The 22,353-nt window shown below is 40.3% G+C and overlaps 1 protein-coding gene across 1 annotated transcript in view; it reads right to left on the reverse strand.

Moving 5' to 3' along the window:
* LOC310935951 (endoprotease bli-like) overlaps positions 1–22,353 on the reverse strand; it is a gene marked incomplete at both ends in the record, with an annotated part of 153,495 nt that overhangs the window by 24,397 nt on the left and 106,745 nt on the right. Inside the window, one exon of the mRNA XM_083899960.1 lies at positions 18,803–18,916. Within this exon, the coding sequence (XP_083756086.1) occupies positions 18,803–18,916 (114 nt within the window). The remainder of the gene's footprint in view (positions 1–18,802; positions 18,917–22,353) is intronic.

Raw genomic sequence — 22,353 nt, forward strand, 5'->3', positions numbered from 1 at the left:
CCCCAACTCTCAAACCCCCTCCCACCTATCCATGGGGCCTCTTTGTAACTGTTGAGGAACCCTTTTCACTTTTTGTTCTGCAGGCCTTCCCAGGTCCTTTCTCTGTTGATATTCACACCATCTGCCAGCATCAGTAGAAGGTGCACACAAACTCTCCTAGCGCTGACGCGTCAAGATCTCCAGGGTCAAGGGTCTTTGCTTCATCTTTGCCATTAAACAACTGCAAAGCGGCAACCAATACCTAATTTTGGAGATATCTTGGGACCTAAAGTGCGGTGGCCTCACCCCTTGTTTGCAGTGGTATGTCCTGCTAAGTCCCCCCCAAATAGAAGTGGCTGTAAAGAATCACTCAAGCCGCACTAAGCAGCTGCCTGTGAGTTAGGTCATTTTCCCAGGAGCCACAGAGTGGGCACTGGCAGGACCTCAAAAAGAGGGGACACCATCTGTTCAGTGCCTGAAAAGGTTGGTGACACCTTCTGTGGTATCAACAACTTCTAATTAAGTGGCCAAGAATGCAGCAGCTCCACTGCATGATTGGTGGGCTCGCCTTAGTTAGTTACCTCAGACAACAACATAACAGACCCTTGGTCAGTTTAACGCTTCTCGCCGTCACATGTACCCATGGATTAATTAAAAATTAACAAAGAGTGGACACAATAAATGCTTGACAACATGAGAAGCCAACAACTATATTTATTTTTTTTGTCCTCCTTTTTGTACTACTTAATTGAATGTTTATCAGGAGAATGGAAAGCGGCATTAACCCTATGGTCAATCCCAGTGTGGCTTGTTTCTGTTATATCATGATGCAGTAATTTCATTAACGTTCGGATTTAAATGAAATAACAAATACACTTAACATTGGTCTGATTTCCATCGCTCTTGCAGCCAAATCTGCTGCTCAGAAATGTTACTAATTAAGCTTATTAGGTAATTAAGATGAGGTCTTAATTATATCGGTGCCACTGGGACCCGCATGGCTGTAACCATGAAATGCTGCACCACGCTGCTCAGCTTTGTTGGATGTGGTACAGATTCATCCATTTCTCTGTTTTGAATGTTTTCACGGAGGAAAGGGTGCAAAATATAATTTGTAGAAGTGTATTAGGTGAATATCCTGCTCTGACAAGAAGCACTCAACAGCAAAGCCTTCAAATGTCAAGCGAATTACCTCACAAAGAGTTAAAAGTTTAATGAAATATATTGCAGGGGGGGGGATGAGGGGTTTGGCACAGGCATAGACTTAGTCTCAGGAGAATGGGCACCAAACGGCTCTCTCAGTCTCTACAGCCATCAGTCAAAGTAGCAGCCACCCTTCCCGTCCTCAAGGAGACTTCACTGGAAGCCACAATGATCTACATCCCATGACCTCACTCTCTGTGTCCAACTTATTTTGATTTGTAGCTCTTGTGTTATTCAAACACAAATTCAAAAGAGGATGAAATTCAGTAGAGAGCCTTTGTTGGACACAAACCAAGGTACAGTCCTTTCAGATGTTTCTGCCCTTGTAGGGAAAGCGAGAGGGCGGGAGAGAGAGAGAGAAAGCATGAGGACGAGTGAGGCAGCACAACAAGCTTGGCAAACGGTCTAAAGTGTTTTTCCTTTCACTCTGGAGAAAGCAAATACTGAACCAGGAGCCTTTGTTTGCATCTTCAAAGGGACACCTTTTTTGATGCTGTGTCACCAAAATGTGACACAGCATCGATCAAAAACAAAGTCTGTTTCCACTGTGTTTAGTAAATGTTACGACATCTGGCAGCCGATTCCATCAAGGAAGCCACATCTAGTTCAAAAGTTGTGTTTTACACACATAAAATAAAAAGAAATATGACAATGATTGTATGATTATCCCTGGATTACATGGATGGATACTTGGATTTCGTGGCATTATTGTTGCATATGAAGCACCCAAAACCACTCCCTGTCAGCTCCTGATGGCAGTGCGTTTGACCCTCAATATGGAGACTGCAGGAGGAGGAGTATGAACACTGCTGTGCAACTTTATTTTTTAAATTTCACCTGCTTTTCTAACCCCCGAGCAAAATATCAAAATTGCTGCTTGTACATGAATTATGCATTAGTGGAGGTTTGGAAGAGCACTCTGTCCGTACCCCGCCAATCTTGTTGCACAGTATGGTATGGTGAAGTAGAACAACGCACATGCGCGTGTGTGTGTGTGTGTCGAGGTTTGGGTGGGGAGCTGTACAGGCACCCCTCTGTTTGCCTGCTGCACCCCCCTGCTGGGAGACATGGCACCCCCTGCAGGAGGTGCAGCGCTCCACTTCCCCTGTCCCTCAGGGCGAGTCGGTGTATGTCACACAAACACCCACTCGGCTCGTACAGACAACATGCACAAACACAAACACACACACAGACAACAGAAATATTGTAGTAAATCAGGCTTTCAGAGGAAAGGGATATTGTCAGTTGAGCCACATTTCACAGAAAACTTAAGTTAAAAGAGAAGCAGATAGTGAAGAATGAGGTGACTTTCTAAAAAGTGCAGATATGGAAGCATATTTGGAGATAAACAAATCATGTCTTGATTGAAAAACCACTGGGCCATGAAGACCTAACGTCTGGCACCAACATGAGGACTTTGTCTTTGTCAGTTCTAAGCCCCAACACACACACACACACACACACACACACACACACACACACACACACACACACACACACACACACACACACACACACACACACACACACACACACACACACACACACACACACACACACACACACACACACACACACTCTTTCTCCTCCCCTCTTAAACACATGTATACACACCACAGGCTCAGCCACAGAGTAATTGTCTCAGCAGTCAAAAAGTAAAAAAAAAAATTAATTAGACTGGGGCAAAGACATAAGGCCAGTTTTACAAAGCAAAGGGAAAGATGTGAGCGTGTACTTGTATCTTTGGGATATTTTCAGACACAACAAGGACAGACTAAAATATCGTGTGGATTATTAGAACCACTTTTTTCACTCTCAAGCACTGTAGAAGGATCTGGAGCTAATCCCAGGTGAAAATGTATCATAAGAGGTGACGCACGCCCTGAACAGGTCACCAGTCTTTCACAGGACAAACATCCACCACTCACATTCACAACTATTGGACTATGAGAGAAAGCTGGAATAACTAGAAAGAAAACAACAACAAAAAAACACTCATAAGGACATGCAAAATCCACACAGGAAGTTCCCCGAGCTAAACTGCATTTCAAACCAAAATGGCACATCTGAGATCCAATTAATGTTTTAGTCTTAATGATGACAATACAATCTTGTTTGTTTTTCAGGATAAAAAAAAAGAAAGAAAAAAAAAGACTACTACCACAGAAGATTGAACAAGGTCTCTTTGCACAATGTTTCATTGTTTTCATATTATAATTTGATGCAATTTTATACTAAAGGCGTTTTGAGTGAAGTATCTAATAAATCATTGTTCTGGTATCAGTCCTGAAGCTTGGGTGGCAAGGAGAGAGAGAGAGGTGAAGAGTGTGAGTTAGGAGAAGAAGAGAGTAGCTTTTCCACAGTTCGAGACAGTTTGTCAAACCCTGGGTGGGATATGGAATTTGAGAGTATTCCCCTACCTTTTTCACCACAAGCCCATGTTCGTGGTTGTCAGATCTAACAACAGTATGGGAGAGAATTCAACACACACACACACACACACGCACACACACACACACACACACACACACACAAACACAAAGACACACAGACACCTCAGCTGAGAAAGAAAGTGGCAGGTACATCACGTCTATGGTAACAGAAGAACAGCAGATGGAATTGGCAGGCACACACAGCACTTTGTGCTTTGACACACACACATACACACACACACGCACACATGCACACACACACTCTACAAAATCACAGTGCCACAAACATGCAAGAACAAGCTGCTTTTACTTCACGGTGATAAATATCAGATGTGAAATAAAAACCCTGACATGATCTGCATGTGCACTTTAATAAGATGGTGGTTTGACTGTTGATAAGTGTCAAAAGGTGCAGGTCAGCTGTAAATGGCTCCTCCCCTATAGGAAATAAATGGGCCACAGTGTGCATGCTAGAAGCTGTTTCTGACCTGTCTCTCCAGGGCACCACATGAGTGACGGCGGAGCTCCTGGCCCTGATAATCTATGAGATAAATCATCTTTAGTCCCTCTGTAACAGCCTGACAGACAGACAGGCCTAAGTACCTGGGAGGGTGGCAAAGGGACACTTAAAAACCTCCAGTGATGAGGTGTATTGCCATGAAGAAAACAGTTAGCTGCCCCAAGCTCTCTCCGATCCCCCTGAGTTTCTGGCTGCCATTTTGGCTGCGTCTCAAGACGATATTCTGGCTCTATCTCATGTCACTGTGCTGGCTGTTGTTCAATTCTCACGTTGGCTCCCGTTCAGTCTCCATTCTGGCTCCAGTTCAAGCTCCACAGTGGCTGTGGCTTTCGGGGGCTTCGTTGTGGCTCTGTTTCAGCAAAGTGGCCCCTCCCCTCCATCCCCTCTTTCAGTTTCAGCACCCCAGGTAGCTGGCCTCCTGCCAGGCCTGCAGATCAGTGGGAGATCCAGGCTCATGCCTTTTGTTTGGGGTGGCATTTTGCCTTTGTTTTCCCATCTTGCCTGTAATCTAAACACCCAAAACATCGCATGCTTGACAAATCGGCCCTGAGACAAGGGAGCAGCGGAAGACAAACGGCTGGAAGCGGTTCAACCCCAGGCAGGACTGATGGTGTCCGACTGGGTTTGACCTCCCAAAGGTTAAAGACACGTTCACTTACAAAGCAATCAATTACCCAGGATGTGTGGGCGCTTTTAACCAACCTCCCCTCCTGCCTCGCACACAGCCAGCATTATTGATGAGGGTCCCAGTGAACAGCACACTCCAGCCTGGAGTGTGTATTACATTTCACATTTGAAATAAATCTCCGATTCCTGGTGTTAGTGCCTCCCTGAACCACACTCTTTATATCGTCTTTCTCAACTCCTTCCCCACCTCTTATCTCATCCTCCCTCTCTCCCTCCCTTCCTCGCCTCTGCAGGTTGTTGCAGCAGGTTTATTCTGGTAGTTGGGCTCCGTGGGCCCCGGCAGCCCCCTCAGCTGTTCCACTGGGTTTGTAATTACCATTTCATTAAGAATGACAGTTTCGGGGGTTGAAGCACCATTTCATCCGGGTCTCGTGGGGAAGGCGCTTGCCAAATTTCCAGTATGAGTGGCAATTATCTCTCTTCGTGTCTGCAATTCACCATTTTGTACTTAGTGGCTTGACAACGGCTAAGAACATTTAGTTGGATTAATAATTGTTCTGGGATATTTACACTGTGGCCCTCTCTGGCTGAGCTCTATGAACATACTGATATGTGCTATCAGAAGAGATAGAAACAAAGTAGGAAACACTACAGGGACGAGTGCAACACTTCTTCTTTTTCGAGTAAACAGCATTGCAGGATTGGTGTTTTGAAATACATTCCATAATACTGCATAAGAAACCAGGTATTTGATCCCTTTGGTGTTTAATTCAAGTTCTATTTATTTCATATGTAGACTCATTTGGTGCCTCAGTCTCCACCATTTTAGTACATTTTTAAGCCTCTCAATATATCAGTGTTTCGCTTACCAACAGACACCATAAAACATAACATGCTGAGTAAAAATGTATCTGTTTGACCTTGGTTCTCTTTAAAATCTAACATTTTTATAGTTCTTAATGTACAGCAGGTGTATTCTTATGTATGTGTTCATTTAAGGACAGCTTCAAAAAAAAGAGGAAATCAGGTTTACTATAAAAGTCACATGAGCATATTTTTCAGTGACAGTGACTTTTAAATGATTCCATTACAAAATCAATGTGAATGTTCGGCAGTCTGTTAATATTTCAAAGAATAAAATGACGTCTAACCTCTTCACAGTCTTTGTGGCACAACTCTGATTCACAGAAGAATGTCTACTCTTCGGTGTGAATTTCCCTTCAACACAGAATAATATCTGAAGATTCTGCGGTTAAGTAGAAGAGATCACTTCAGAGCCAGAGTGAACAAGAGATGTTATATCAACCAATAATTACCTTTCACTGACATGGCTGAGCAATCAGGGTATTGTTTTCAACCGTGTGTATGTGTGTGTGTGTGTAAGCTGATCAGTCAAGTTTGAGGTCAAAAATCCTGAATATCTCCACGAACAATAAGGCTAGAGAGTCAACCTAAAGGTTCTATTGATGCTGTCGTATAGTGTGAAGAAGAACGAGTCATCATATGAAGTCAAAAAAACTGAACTTTTGCCACCAGTATGATTAGAGGTGCATGATTAAAGACACAATCATGGAGATTAACCGGGTAATTTGTCATTGTATGGTATGACTGACATCATGATGGCACAGTTATGAAATGGCATTATTATATATTATATAACAGGAATAACTGTGCACATCCACCTCTTAAGACAGGTGACCCTAGCACATGGTCTGAACTTACGTATTATTAATTACACTGGTCAACATCATATATATTGTTTACATTTTTTTTAGTTGATTTAGGATAATTTTGATGTGCTGTATCCAAAAATCACATTGGTTTTGCTCAATCAGGTCAACTTTCTGAACAAAGCAACATATTCATTTTTTAACGTTTTTGTTTACATGCGCGAGTATTTTCAAGTTTTATGATGCAAAATTATTTTATATTTCTTGCAATAAACACATTTTGCAGATTTTGCATGTGCCAACTTATGACATTTTTTTTTTTATATATTACAAGTGAATGAAATGGCTACTAGAATATCTTGAAAAAATAAGCCTGACGTATTCTGCTACATCTACGGTGAATACACCACTGTTCCTAACAGGGATCTAGTCACAAGTTTCATCAAGCGTGCTTACCATGCATATTTTGGTATTAAACATGGTGAACAGGATAAAGCTTGGGCTAAATTAAATCAATTTATTCAGAAGATCGGATTTTTCTAAATCAAATTAGCATAAAAACCTGATTCTTCGCCAGTATATTGCTTTTAATTCATCAAATTGAGAGAAGAAAAAAAAATACTTCCTGTTTGCGTGTCTGCCATTTCCTTGTTTTTAATGAGCGAACCAAAAATGTCACGCATCCATTATGGCGACTTATACAGACATGAATCATACGATGTCAATAACGCAAGTGACGGCTGCAGCTCTTTAATTGCATGTTTGTGCTGAATGATGGGTTACTTAATTCCTACACATTCCACACAACTGCTTTCCACCCTGGCACAGGACCGGAGAAGCAGCGCAGGAATTCTGTCACCATATGGACAGGGAGGCAGAGCCAAAGCTGAGTGATTGGGAGCTTCCCACCTTCTCCCTGCACCTGACTGGCTGTTATACTGTACTCAAGCTGCAGACAGGCACATGCAGCTCCACCACTAATGAAACACATGCCACACACACACACACAAGCCACATGCAACTGCATAGACGTGAGATGTGATACGGTTTAATTTAGCCTCCTTGACACTAAAGAAAGTCTCCCATGGACTGTTGTTGGAAATTAGCATTTTGCTACACACACAATGAAAACAATGCATGTGGTCGTGAGACATAATTGTACGTTGCAGCACCCGTGTTGAAGTTGTGTCTATGAAAATTAAAAACAAGACTAAAAGATTCTCTCACAGCTTAAATTAACACATGATCTAAACACCCAAACACAAACCCACACACAGACTAATGCATGGTTTCACGTGTAATCACACAGAGTCTGCGCTATATAAAGTGTGTTGACAGTCCTGTCAGCTCACATTTACACCAGCAGGCTCCCTGTTGTCCTGTGAATGGGTCCTCCCTCCTTCATCTCTCTCATCACTTTGTCAAATCACCTGTTCTCTGTATGCTTTGTGGTCAGAAAGTAAGTGGATTGTGCTGCATACGACCTGACAAGTGTTTGTGGTCAGTGATGAGGTAAGACCAAACATGCTGCACTTGTGGGTCCTTTAAAACTACATTGCTCCAATAACTTTAATGGGTTTTTGAGGAAGAATTTACCATCCTGACACAAAATGCAGATTTACCGACTCACTATAGATCCATGATATTGTGCAACATTAAATTTAGAAAATCCCAATCAAACAAACCCATTTTTTGTTCCACTTTTACAAGTATTAAAGGGGACAGATTATGCAAAATCAACATTTAATCATTTTAATACTTATATTTGGAGGCCCTATGAGAAGGCAAAATGTGAAAAACGATGACTCATGTTTTTGTGGTCCGCCTCAGTCTAAGTACAGGAGATAAAACACACAAGGTTGACTTCCGCACTCATTTCTATGTCACAATGGGACATTCCTGGAATTATACTATTCTATTCCACTTCGCGGACTGTGTGTGTACTGTTCATTAGAACACCAGGGAACTGGGTTAACTTGTAGAAATAGGGTATATGTCTCCTTTAAGCTATTTATTACCAACACCTCTGTGTCCAACGCAATAACTCAAGAGTTACATTGGTTTTGATTGTATGGAAGCAGTTTTTATCCTTATGCACTGTGAGAATAGGAACAAAAACCTCCAACTACTGTTTAATTTTGCATAAATGTTTGCAGTTATTCACTTGTGTGGACAGGGGTTTGGGTTGGAGGGGCCTGGTTTGTCTTGGACACAAACAAGGGAGAGTCAAGGAAAAAAAGGTTGGGAATCACTGCTATAGATAACATTTTAAAGAGCTCAATTTGTCCTGGTGATGTGCTCCATAAAAAGTCGGTTGATCGCTGAATTTATCTGGGTTGGGGTGTCGTTTAAAACAGAAATTCTGTTCTGGTGTGTGGAGTAGTGTGCCCTGCTTTTGTATTTAGTAACTTGTTTAATAAAATACCGTAATGATTTTAAATGATCTTAATTCTCTTCAAACAGAGAGGGGCAATGGGCAGAAACAAAAGAAGAGGTTCTGAATTGGGCTGGAATGTTGCGTTTAGGCATTTTAATATGCATGCTTGACAGAAGTCCAACTGTAAATTCATACATTTACTCATAGTATGTAATTTACACCAACAGTAAACGCAGCATCACTTGTCCAAAAGTCTTCCAACTTATCTCACAACATACAGTTTTGTCTATTCTAAGTCGTCAGCTATGACATATGTAAATTCCTTATACGTCTAATTGGCTGAAGGGTGGAACAACAACAACCAAAGGATTAAGATTCACCACACGGTCACGGCACAATAGTTTGACAGAAAGTTACTATAGTCTTTATAATGAAGCATTGTCAAGGTCAGCCTACCGTGGCCACGCCCTGTGACAGAAACTCAAAATCTCAGACACGTTTACAGTACATGGCTTGGATCAAATTTAAGGCTCGGAGCAGTTTGTGAAAGTACACCATGTGGAAATTACTCAAAATAACCAATAGATTCAAAATGGCCAACTTCCTGTTGGGTTTCAGGGGCTTTTTTGTACGTCTCGATATGATCTATACATGTCCCTATTTAAGGTGACATTTAGTCCAGGCAGTGTAGTATAAATGGTTTGTATTTATATACATTTATTTAAAAAGGTTTGCTGTAGCAGGATCAGTATGACAAAACCTAACACTAAAGACTTCAGTTATCTCAGTGTGATTCTTCTTAAAATAAGTAGTAAATGTATATAAATGTAAAGGTCCAGACATACAACACTGCATTACTGAGAGACAAAGAGTCACAAAGGCAGAGTTGTGTGGAGTTCATATGCTCAAATCAGCATTGGATGAAATCATTTGTCAATGGTATGAATGCAACAGACATCTGTTTTTTTCAAAGTTATAAAATAAATAACAATAAAAGGCAACTGTATTTGAGAAATATAAAGACGAATAAAGCAGTGCTTATTCACAAATCTCTCAGCTCATCTCCAAGCTCCACCCGACCAGTTCCCTCATCCAGGACTGGGTTTGTGTTTTTTAGCGGGGGTAGCTGGCTGAACCCTGACCCTGGACTAATGAGAGCGATAGCGAGGATTAAAAGGGGGTGACTGGAAGGTGTTTGACATTGGGGTTTAAACAATTACACTGGGCTGCCAACATGCCTTTCTTCATGACTCAGGAAATTACAGTCTGCCTCTTTCTCCCCCTCTACACTCATTCAGTCAGTACACAAAAGAGAGGGCTTATGGAAAATAATAAATTATCTCGGGGCCACGTTAACTTGGATGTAAATCGCCAGGCAATTATGTTTTAATAGCCCTTTAAGAGAATGAGTAATTGGGTTGACACTACTGGGGTTGATCAAGCTCACCCATCTCACTCCCTTTGTGCCCAGTGGAAGTGAGCTCTGCATCTGTGTGTCGGTCAGTGTGCAGACACACTCTACAGTTGTTGTAATGTAATCTGGATGATTATTCCTATTTGATCATTTTTTTGGGTGTTCTTTTTATTGTTTGGTCATCTGCTGTGGTCATTTATACTTTGCTCTGTCTGTTGGTGCTTACATTTAACACAACTTAAAGGTGTCATATTATAACCTATTTCTAGGGTATGCTACTGGAAAAGTGATCATTTCCAGGCTCTAGCAGGCACATTGCTGTCATATTTAACATGTATCCAATGGACAGATAAATCCTCCGAGGCTGGAAGTTTGTGTAGAACTCTGTGCTGCATTGTGGAGCCAAGAATAGAACTTTTCGTGGACTTCCGGTTTTCGGATGCCGTTGCCCTCGCCAGCACTCTCTATTTACTGGTTTTAAGATCTGGGAAATCTGGTAAAAAGACCAATTGCATGCATTAAATATCATCTTCTATCTGTACATCTGAATTTGAATTGAATACCCAGGTACAATTAGCTATTGATCGTACCTAAAACCCATCTGTAATCATACCAAAAGTTGTAGCAACATCTACAATTGAAATATATATATTTTAAACTGTTTATGAATAAAAACCACAACGTAAGTGACAAAAATCTAAAAATGCCTCCTTGGCCATTTTGCACTTATACTTCCGAGATGATCCCGAACTATAGCAGATCTTACTCTTAATATATCTTACTATATTAGTGTGTTATTATTCATTGAATACAATGAATATACAGTATTAAAATAGTTTTATGATATAAAAAGAAAAGGTTTTTATTACAACCAAAATCCCTGGATTGGACATCTGCCTATGCTAGGTGGTAAAATGTATTATTAACAGCAATTAAAAGGGGTAAAATATTATATTAGACTGTATCAGAAGATGTAGAAGGTTGTGGGTTAGGGTTAGATGTGATATTGGTATCATATCAGAAACAAAACAAGTAACATCGAGCCATTCCTTCCACTAATAATACTGTATGTCTCCAAATGCCTCAACTAAAACATCACAGGAACCCTGACCAGCTCCTTTTAAACTCTGACCGTTGGCCCCGAGTATGACCTGAAGATGATCAGCGTGTGTCTTCATTTCAGGAGGGGAAGGGGGGGGGGGGCTGAGGTCACAACAGGCCAAACCTGGTGAGCCAAGAACCACCAAATGAGATCAACACAAACAGCAGGGGAAGAAAGAAAAGGGAAAGACAGAAAAAAAACTATATATAAAATATAAATAAAATAAGAAGTGATAGATATCTGAGGCGAGACACAGACAGACACAGGAGGAAATAATCATAATCTTCAGGAGGACGTCAGACCTCGATGCAATGTACAAGCGAACGGTGGGATAAACCTATATTTATCTCCTCTTACTTTCATCTCAGAAGGGAGACAAACAGGGGTAAGAAATTGATCAGATGAGCATCTGTTAGACTTGGCAACAGTCACGAGTCTACAGAGACAGTTTTTAAACCCCATTTTTCAATCTTATCTCCATTACTGTCAGCGCGCTACAAGCTCTGTCAATAAGGACTGTTCCACAGAAAAGGAGGAAAAAGAGAGCTGCGTATGCAAATGTGAGGCGATTGGACCTCAGTTTATCATCCTGTTAGTGTTTCCTTAAAGAAAGAGGTTCAATCTCAGTCCCACTCACAGGAAGTGCTTGACATGGACATACCTTATGCCCTTCACATAATATTAAGAAGAATTCTAGGGACAGACTGATATTTTTTTTGTCTATATTATTAATTTCAAGTGATCTAATCATATTTCTGTGTCCAGACATAAGCAACCTATCTGCGTGGGTTGCTCTGGCAACAGTGTAAACATAGCCATTTTTGGTGCGCGTCTTTCCAACGCAGACGCAGGACAAATCAAGGTGCATTATCTCACTCTCCAAACAATCGCCTCGTCATGTTGCTGTGCAGAGCTCGGGTAGAAGGAACTGGCATATATTGTTGTATTCTTTGTTTCAGTGAGGGATGTCAGCAGCTTCGACATTGATGTTGTGCGTTCATTAGCAAAAGACAATGTGAAATCTGATTTGAGAGGCCAGAGCTTTCAGACCTGAGCCAGATCAGTAGAAATCTGATTTAAATTACATTTCAAACCAACCTCCACATGGATCTGATTTGGAAAAAAAAAAAAAAAAGATTTCATGTAGGGTTTTTTTGTGGTTAATGACTTACAGTAAAACCAATTTAGATAAAAATCATGATAGGGGATAAAACTGATTTGTTTTTGGCAGTCTGAACAAGGCCTAAGAATGATGATGGTTTAGTAGTGTAAAGGGTTGGACCATCTCCTACCTTTAGGGACCAATAGTTGGTGCTCATACTCTCATATATATATATATATATATATATACATACACACACCGAATATATATATATACACACATATATATATATATATATAAAGTTAAGGCTTAACTGGGCTTTTATTAATGAATGTGCTGATAATTCTTTTTATTAAATTTTTTCAAGACAAATTATGTTTAAACAGTAAAAATTAATTATTTATTTTGCGTTTAAAACACAACATAAAAACTATTTTATTCTGTTATCAGCCTCAGTTGTATTGCTGCTTTATTAAGTCATACATGTCAGAAAATACGGGGTATACATGTAAAGAAGCTTCAGAAACACAAGTTTGTTGTGTTGGTGTCGTCATATTGTTGCACGTTACAGGAAAAAAGATGATTATTGTCAGGGAATTTCACGTTGAATACTTGCCTATGACAACTGAGAGATGGTATTTGCAATGCTCTTGACGTTAAAAAAAAAGTGTCACACCTCGACTCAGCGGCTGGGAAAAATCCCTGCGTTTCCATTGTGAATGGGAACATAAGTATCTTTGGCCCGAGTAAATGAAAAATGATGATGTTATATTTGCTATTGTTATTTAGATTCAATTAGATCGCATCATGAAGAGTGTTATTGTCTGCTACTGATGTGTAAGTCCTCAGAGAGGGACATCCATCACATCGGAGGTGAATCACGTTGACAGGACCGTCCTGATAAGACCATATTGCTCACACAAGTCTTGTATATGTGCTATGGGGCGCCTGGTGACGTGGCTCTGTATCTTTGTATCTGTATATCCTCTCTTCTCTGCGATTCCCTACGTTCCCTCTCGAGTCACCCATGTCGCTCGGGGACAAGGAGAACGCGGCGGCTTCCCTGGATCAAAAATTTACGAGCAATTAAAAGTCGGCCGACGCCCGGCATTCATCAGCCCCGCGTCCTGCTGCCAGGCTGGGTGAGGGGGACTTGCAGTAAACCACAGGCTATATACTTTTATATCTGTTTTCCCTCCAAAGAGGGAAGGTTATGACAAAATTATGTTTTACTATGCCTGGTTTCTAGAGCGATGTAGACATCTTTCATGGAACAGGCTTGTTGGAGGTCAGAGTCCCCGGAAGAGAAATATATGTGTAAGAGCACATGTTGTGTTTATGTTGGGAGATATTTTTTTTTTTTCCTTACCACAGACAGAAGCCTTTAACACAATAGGAATAACATAGCATCAGTTCCTCTGGTCGATCAGTTACAGAGGGGAAAATGACCTAATTACTCTGTTGTTTATTACTGCAGAGCTCTGATTTATTTCCCCGCGCTGATGTAATTTCGGCACTGCAACACTTAGTCTATCTCTTCAATAACAGCAGCAGGACACATTTTTTGTTGTATTCGAACACACACACACACACACACACACAACGCACTCGTGCACAATGATCCAGTGCAACACACCTCATACACAAAAAAACACGCAAACCCTCATACATCAACAAAGTCACTCTTTCACTTCTCCTGGCTCCTCGCGACAGGCACAGCCTCATTTGCATCCTTAATTGTGTTGTAATGTACTTTTAATTTGAAAATGGAGGCAATTAATTATTTTGATATTGAACAAAATGCTGCAAATGTAAACATTCTAATAGTTCTCTGTGAACGGCGGATCATTTTTCAAAAGAGGGATTGAATCTTATCTCATTTTTTAATGCCACACCAGTTTTTTTTTTTTTTACCACTCACGCATTCTCCTTGATATTCACTTTGTCTTCACGGCGAGGGCAACGTTTCTTTGATCTGTTCCACAACTGTTATTTTCCATCTAAATCTCCCACAGGATAATTACTGTAGTTTCACCTATGCTATCAGAGGGGATTAAATGAAATTAAGCCTGTTTGGACACTCCTGCTCCTGCTCTGTAACGTCATCCCTCGGCTGCTGAGGCGCCAACACCACACTCTCCACTTTCAATTTCTGGGTCAGCGAGGCTTCAATGGGAGATGTGAATCGCAGATTAATTTTTTGCTCTCTCTCTCTCTCGCTCTCCCTCTGTCGACCATGTGATCAATAGGAGTCGGCGTTCAAAGGATGCAGAGCAGTGCCGCAGGAGAGGAGAGGAGAGGAAGGGGAGAAAAGAGGGGGAATCCATTTGTACAAGCGCTGGAAAAAAAAAACTGACACTTTCACTCCCTCAACCTGATAAACACACCACCATTGAGGAACAGGATGGATGTGTGTTATTTTTTTCCCCAACTTTTTTTCACCCATCTCCAGTGCTTTTCCTGCCTCATTCCTTTCTCTCCCCTCTCTCTCACACACACACATTTTCCATCCTCATATCTTTATCCCCCACCCAACCACTACTCCTCACCCCTATTGATTTCACTCTCTCTTCCTTCTGATTCCCTCAGGGTGCTGGGAGCTCGCTGACATCACAGCCGGTGCTTGCAACAGCCTATAAATTATGAGTGACAAGCCTTTGCGCCAATAAAAGCACCACCATATTTCATGCACAGTAAATCTGATTGCAGATTGCTCTGGCGTGTGGTGGCTGACATGTTTATTGTTGTCATGGTGCTGGGAGCAGAGGGTGGAGGTGGGTGAGGGAGGGGAGGGGAGGGGAGGGGTCGCACCACAACATCAGAGTTTTCTAAAGCTCCCAGTCTATATAGAGAGGTCAAACAGATGGGAACTCTGGGATGTGGGCGACCCCCGTCCACCCACCAAACAAGCTCTTAAATCTCCAAAGACACGCTCCCACATACGCGCGCATGCATCAATATATACATGCGCATGGATAGAACTCACAGCCGATCTATAAAGAAGCTTCACTTTTCTTCAGCTTTCACCCGAGACCTCCAGTCACTGCTATTATACTTCAACCACCTGTCAAATCGGAAAACTTATTTTCGTTAGCGGAACCGAGACAGTGTCACATCATTAACAAAACCTACACAGTACAAAACCGTAGAGACCACAAACATTGAGACACTTCCATTGTTGGCATATCGCAATAAGACAAAATAGTCTCTGACTTGATCAAATGGAAGTATAGTTGTGTGTAAGATCTTACATTTATTTAGTTTATTAATCTGCAGATTCAGCCTGTGCAACATTGACTATTTCCACTTTAAGCTCTACTTTTCACTTCAATAGAGGCACTTATACTTATAAGATTAACATTAAACAACCCCACACGAGCGAGACCAAAGGCCATTCATTGTGCTTAAGTGGGCAGAGAGTGGGCACTTATATTACACTTATATTATTATTGCTTACCTCTGTGCAGTTGCTTTTACTTCGATATATTATGATATGCTGTTGGGCAGAAGTTACATTTGATCTTTTAATTAGACTCAAATTTGAATTTAAACATAATACGACAATAATAATACTAAATCGTCCTGATTCAGTAGGACAGTGATGTGCCACCTTTTATTGTTTGCCAATTAAGTTATAGCTTCTCAGATTACCACTTAAACTTATGTCTTACCATGTGCCGTTGGACTTTCTTAAGTAATGGACCAACACAAAATAACATTAACTCACCATAGTGGCAATAGAGTTGAGAAAAATCATCCAAATTACGAAATAACAGAGGCAACTCCATCTTGGATCTGCCTGTCTGATTTTGTGAGGTCACACACACACACACACGCAGGCACACACACACACACACACACACACACACACACGCAGACACACTCACACTCACACACACACACACACACACACACACACACACACACACACACACACACACACACACACACACACACACTGTTTGTGTCTTCCTCACGGAGCAACTAAGCATTATTATCTTCAATTTGCTTAAACATGGATCCCCCTCATTACAGATATCATATCTAATCTTTAATGTTTTCTAACAACCTCGTTGATCGTAAGTGACCCTGCGCTTATTGCTTTGTCTCGTCCATCCGTCCTCGCCCCCCTTGCAATAAACCATTCTTCATAATTAGCGTGGCCACTGCAGTATGATCAGGGCATTACAAGTCCTCTGCCACAGCGCCTAAATGGACAGATTTCAACAGGCACCCGCTGGTGTGATCGGCATCATTATATTTTAATTAATCCATTCTTCTCACAGCAACACAGTAATTACAATCTATTTTATGATGCCGCATGCTGCGAAAGAGGGGATGGAGGAAGAGAAACGGGGAAAGGCAGCGAGAGGGAAGTAATAGTGAGAAAGTGGCAAAGAAGGGGAGAGGAAGGACGGGAGGAGAAACTTCAAAGAGAGAAGTGAGGACACAGGAGTCAGAGCCAGGATGAAGGGTGGGGATTTTTTTTTTTTTTTTTGAGGTGAGCGAGACAGAGAGCAGTGGTAAAACATCGCAAACGCTGTGACTGATAACCAATATGTCATCGTTCGGCTGACATTGTAAAAGCATTGTAAAAGCGTTTATACGATGTCTGGAGGAGTGCGAGTCCCTCTCTCTCTCTCTCGCGCTCTCTCTCTCAGATTCATGCTTCATACAGTGAGAGTGAGGAGAAGCACCATTTCCTCCAGCCTCACTGTGTATAAATCAGCAGGTAGAGACACTCAGACACACTGTGGGTGTGATAATAACATTAGCGGATTACAATGACACTCCTCCCTGGACAAGATCACCTGTCTCAACTGTCATAAAACAGACTGCTGCTTTTTTCTGGTTGAAGCACTTTATACGAGAAGAGTGTGTAGGTGTGTGTTTGCACGTGTGTGTGTGTGTGTGCGCCTAGTAGAGTTGTGTATGTGTGAACTTGGAAATGAGAGCAGTGAAATAGGTAGACAGTGGCAGATCTTCTCAGACTGTTTACCTGTGTAAACTTGTTATATGTCGCACCTGATTCCTGCAGCTTTATTCATACATTACTCACAGTTAATTTGAGCTTATTTTACTGCAGGAACAAGAAATTTAACAGCTTTGTGTGACAAAACATAAACATTAGCGCGGTTTAAACGTGTGTGTCTATCTGATTTACCTTTAAATCGTCTCATTTAGAAACCATATAGGGATAATTACTGTGATTATACCGTCCATAACCACAGCCACTGTATCCCCCATTACGTCCGTGTAGAAAAGGATAAAGGAAAATGTAATAAAACTATCTACACTATTATAATAAGGTGTTACAGGAGTAACTTTTTCACTGTTTCTGCTCCAGTCAAATGTGGCGTTAACCTTTCCAACATCAGAATACTACGGCATAAAAACAACACGTGACACGGGCGACTTTTAAAGGCGATACTACAGTATAGGGTGCGATCCAATTTGCCATATAAATATACTACTCAATGAAATGAAAACGTAATAAATGAGAGCAATTCCACTTTTATATTGTGGAAAAACCATCTGGTTATCTTAGCTTTGCACAAAGTATGTCAAAAGAGAGAGTCTGGAACTGTTTACTCAGTGGTAGAGCGAGTCGTCTTTCAACTGAGAAGTTGCTACTCTATACGCCGATGTGTCCTCATGACGACTGCGCCAGCAGCATGTGAATGGGTATGAAAGATGTGTGATAGCTGTACAAAAGTATGGGTGAATGGCAAAACTTTGAGTGGACATCAAGACTAGAAACACGCTATATAAATAGAGACCATTTACCATTTAAACTTCAGAGGGCCTCAAAGTATCAATGGTGACATCAATCTCGAATGACTGTATTCACCTCAAAATGTGTCATTATTGGGTTTAAAGCAGAAGTGTGGATATTTCAGATTTAAACACGTCTTTTACATTCAAACTATTGTCAAACGAGTTCACACAAGGCTGATTAAGCCGTGTTTAGATGCGATTTTACCCAGTGACATTCATGCACTGCACAGAGGAGATGATAATTTTTATGTCAAGACAGAGGAAGGCAATAGGAACATTGCTCTAGTAAAACGAGACGACTGCAAACAAGTTTCTTGCTGCTCATGGTTGTTTGCAGCAGTTTAATGGGCTAAACACTTCGTCCCCACCGCCCGCCCTGCAGGTAAACACATGCAACTGCTCCCTCTGTTATGTCTGATATTGTTTCATATTTACGTCCAAAGAGAGACAAAATAATAACATGAACAACAAACAACTTACCAAAAGTTACGAGAGTCAAAAAAAAACTTAAGTAAAAAGATGTATTCATCAATTGACTGATGAACAAACATGATCTTTTTGTTAAATAAAAGCTCTGTGAGTGTCACAGTCACAATACCTATGATGAACATGGTATCCTGCTGCATTTATGTTCCACCCTGGTTCTTTGGGGTTGGGAATCTTTGCTGTCTTGGCGATCAAATGCTGAACATCCCTCCACGTCAGCTCGGGGCTGGGGCAAGAGACATAAAACAGAATATCATCAAACACATCCTTCCTTCGACCCCTGTTCTACACCAAATGAAACCACAGTGGAAACACTTCAACTCTGTGTAGCACACTCTGAAAAAGAATCCTGCGGGGATCTTGACACCAAGCTCCCGACTTGTGTGGAAAAAGGATGTGGAGCAGTGTTTTATGGGGCTTACAGCATATTCTATCAGCCACACATGTGAAGCTTATACTGTATTAATGCTGAGGTTTATTGATACATAAACTGCAGAGATGAGTCACTGCCTTACCTTTTACAGCAGGTTCTCTAGACATAAAAGCTGTTCAAGTCAAGCTTAAGGATTTAATAATGGTGTCACTACAAGAAAAAAAAATGTGAATCCAACAAAGAATATTTGAGAATTTAACAAAAGAGCCTAGAGAGTTGAATGTAGAAAAAGTCTTCTTTTAAATCCCAGGCAGGGGAATTCTAATAGAGCGGACTCAAGTGTCATGTCAAGCAATATACTAATGGAATCCAATTAAGACCTTTAAACTGCACAGAGAGCTGGAGGATATTAGCTCAGTTTTCTGTAACAAAAGACCAAAGGGTCGTCAACGAGGGCTTTTACTGGATATAAAAAGCATAAAGGAAATTGGGTTTTTCTGCTTTATCCACTCATTATTGTTCCCTAAGAAAATGACTTCAATAGAGTCGAAGGAAAACGCTCAGCCACCCATTCTGAGCAGCTTTTTCTGTCTGTGAAAGACTGTCTCCACTGTGTGCCTCAACATCTGTACACGGACTGTCTTTTCAACACTACAGGAGAGGGAAACAAAAGTAATTAAATAATATAATCTATATACAATATATACATATATACACATATGTATATATATATATATACATATATATATATATATACATATATACACATATACATATATACATACATACACATATATATCTACATACATACACACATCTACATACATATATATATACATACATACACATATATATACATATGCATATATATATATACACACATAAATATATACACATATACATATATGTATATATATATTAAGATTAATTAAGATTAAGAATATACACATATACATATATGTATATATATATATACATACATATATATATATATACATACATATATACACACATATACATATATATATATACATACATATATACACACATATACATATATATATATACATACATATATACACACATACATATATATATACACACATATACATATACATACATATATACACACATATACATATGCATACCTATATATATACACATATATAGACACACATATATATATCTATATAGATACATATATACTACACAGATAAACTCCCCCGCTCACTAATGACAACACTGCATTTTATCCTGTGTCTATTCATCCATATTAAGATATAATATATCATCATATGCTTTATTTAACTGCAAATATCTGCTCAAAGATGTTACTGTTGGTTGTTAGGAAATATCAGACACGGAAACAAACAGATTTAGTCCATTCACAGGTTGGTAAAAAAAAAAAAAGAAAAAAAAAAAAAGAAAAAAAAGCAGAACAAAAAGTGGGGAAAGGTGCTTTCATTAGCAGCATAAAACAAATCCCCAGCAAGCAGTGAGAGCAGGCAGCAAAACAACATGATAGGAATAATACCAGTAAAACTAATAATAGACAGATAGAATGAAGCAAAACACAACACACAAACAATTATTTTAAGCTTTGATTTCAAAGGGATTGGAGTGTGTGTATGGGGGGGGGGGGCTTTGTACTTTTGAACTGTTGCTGCTCACTGCGTTTGCGTCTGTGGGTATGAGTGTGCGCTTTGTATCATACATTAGCAGCAGCAGCAGCAGCGTGACTCTGTTGTGTGCTCTCCCCCCACTTCTATCATCAGTAGCAGCAGCACCACCACCACCATCACCCCTCTGGTGGAATCAGTGAAAGCCCCGCGGCCCCGGCTGGTTTGCATAAAGCAAACAAAATTAAATTTGCTTTGCTAAATCAAAGCATGTATGGTATTCCAAGCCGCTCTCTCTGGGACAAATTACTTCAAACAGCCTCCTTTGTATCATAACAGAATAAAAAATAAAAAAATCGGCCCAATCAGTGGCTCTCCAAAACCCTCGACTTGAGAATTAATTATTGAACTGTGGGCTTTTCTTTCTCCTCGACCGTGACACAGATCTATAGTATATATTTTACAAAAGTCATTTTGCTCTTAGAAACACACACTGTTGGCTGAAGACCTACTTTACTGATTCTTTGCCCCCACAAAGGATGTGGATGTGTTTAGGCCACAAAATGGATCTAAAAGGAACAAAACAATAACAAAAAGCACAACCTGCCTGAAGAGAAATATTGCTTACTGTAAGTCGTGCGGTTATTCACACAGAAGTACCACAATGTTTTCTCTGCACTGTCTATGCTCGAGTATCCTGCTGTTGGAAAAAAACAATTTTTATGGGATCAAATCAAAACATAAGGGAAATATCTTATTATATATATTGTAATTAGTATTTATTCCTCATTATCTTTGACATGCCACATTATTTGAACTAGGGAAAAAAGCATTCCAATCAAACTATTACACATACTGTACATTATTTACAATGAATTTATTTATCTATATTATACATGCATTTATAAATATATTATAATGCATCTATATTATAGATGGAAAGGGACAAGAAAGAAGAATTTTTATGAAGATTGAGAGCTTTTAATGTCGACAAAACACTGACAGTTTTATTGTCATTCATTGAGTCTATTTTAACCGTCTGTCTTGTCTCTCGGTATGGTAACCTCTAAATGGACAAAAAATGTCTGTACTGAACCGAGCTGAACTCTACCACTTCTTTGCCTTTTCCACAATTTACTGTACCACAACAAGGAAACCAGTGAATTTAAACATTGCATTGAGCTCAACTGAACAGGGCACAATTATGGTGAATGTTATTATTGATGCTATGACATACACCTGTGCTTTTCAAAGTAAGCTGCGATAAAGGACTGATTCTACAATCAGGATGGTTTGTGTTGGTCAGCCCTGTGAATGCGGACTGAAACAAGGCTTCTGGGAAAAAAGTTGGACTCTTGTTAAATAACAATAAGATAAACCTCAAGAACAGTATTCAAATCAGACTAAAAATTACAAAAACACACAACAGCATTCAACTCATGCATGATAATAACACTGAAAACTTAAAAAGTGTCACAAAGGCCAGTGGAGGAAACCTGTCAGTGTTTCCCACTGAAGGATAAGCAGGGAAAATGGGAACCAACGAGAGGAGTGACACCACTTTTACAACGACAGAATTACAGCCTCTTGTCCGGAGCGTGCACACAAACGCATCCGGGCTGCAGGGGCAGAGTGCAACAATATATGAGCCTCAGCCAAACCATCACAGCC

The sequence above is a fragment of the Microchirus variegatus genome, assembly GCF_963457635.1.
Source record: "Microchirus variegatus genome assembly, chromosome: 1".
Lineage (NCBI taxonomy): Eukaryota > Metazoa > Chordata > Actinopteri > Pleuronectiformes > Soleidae > Microchirus > Microchirus variegatus.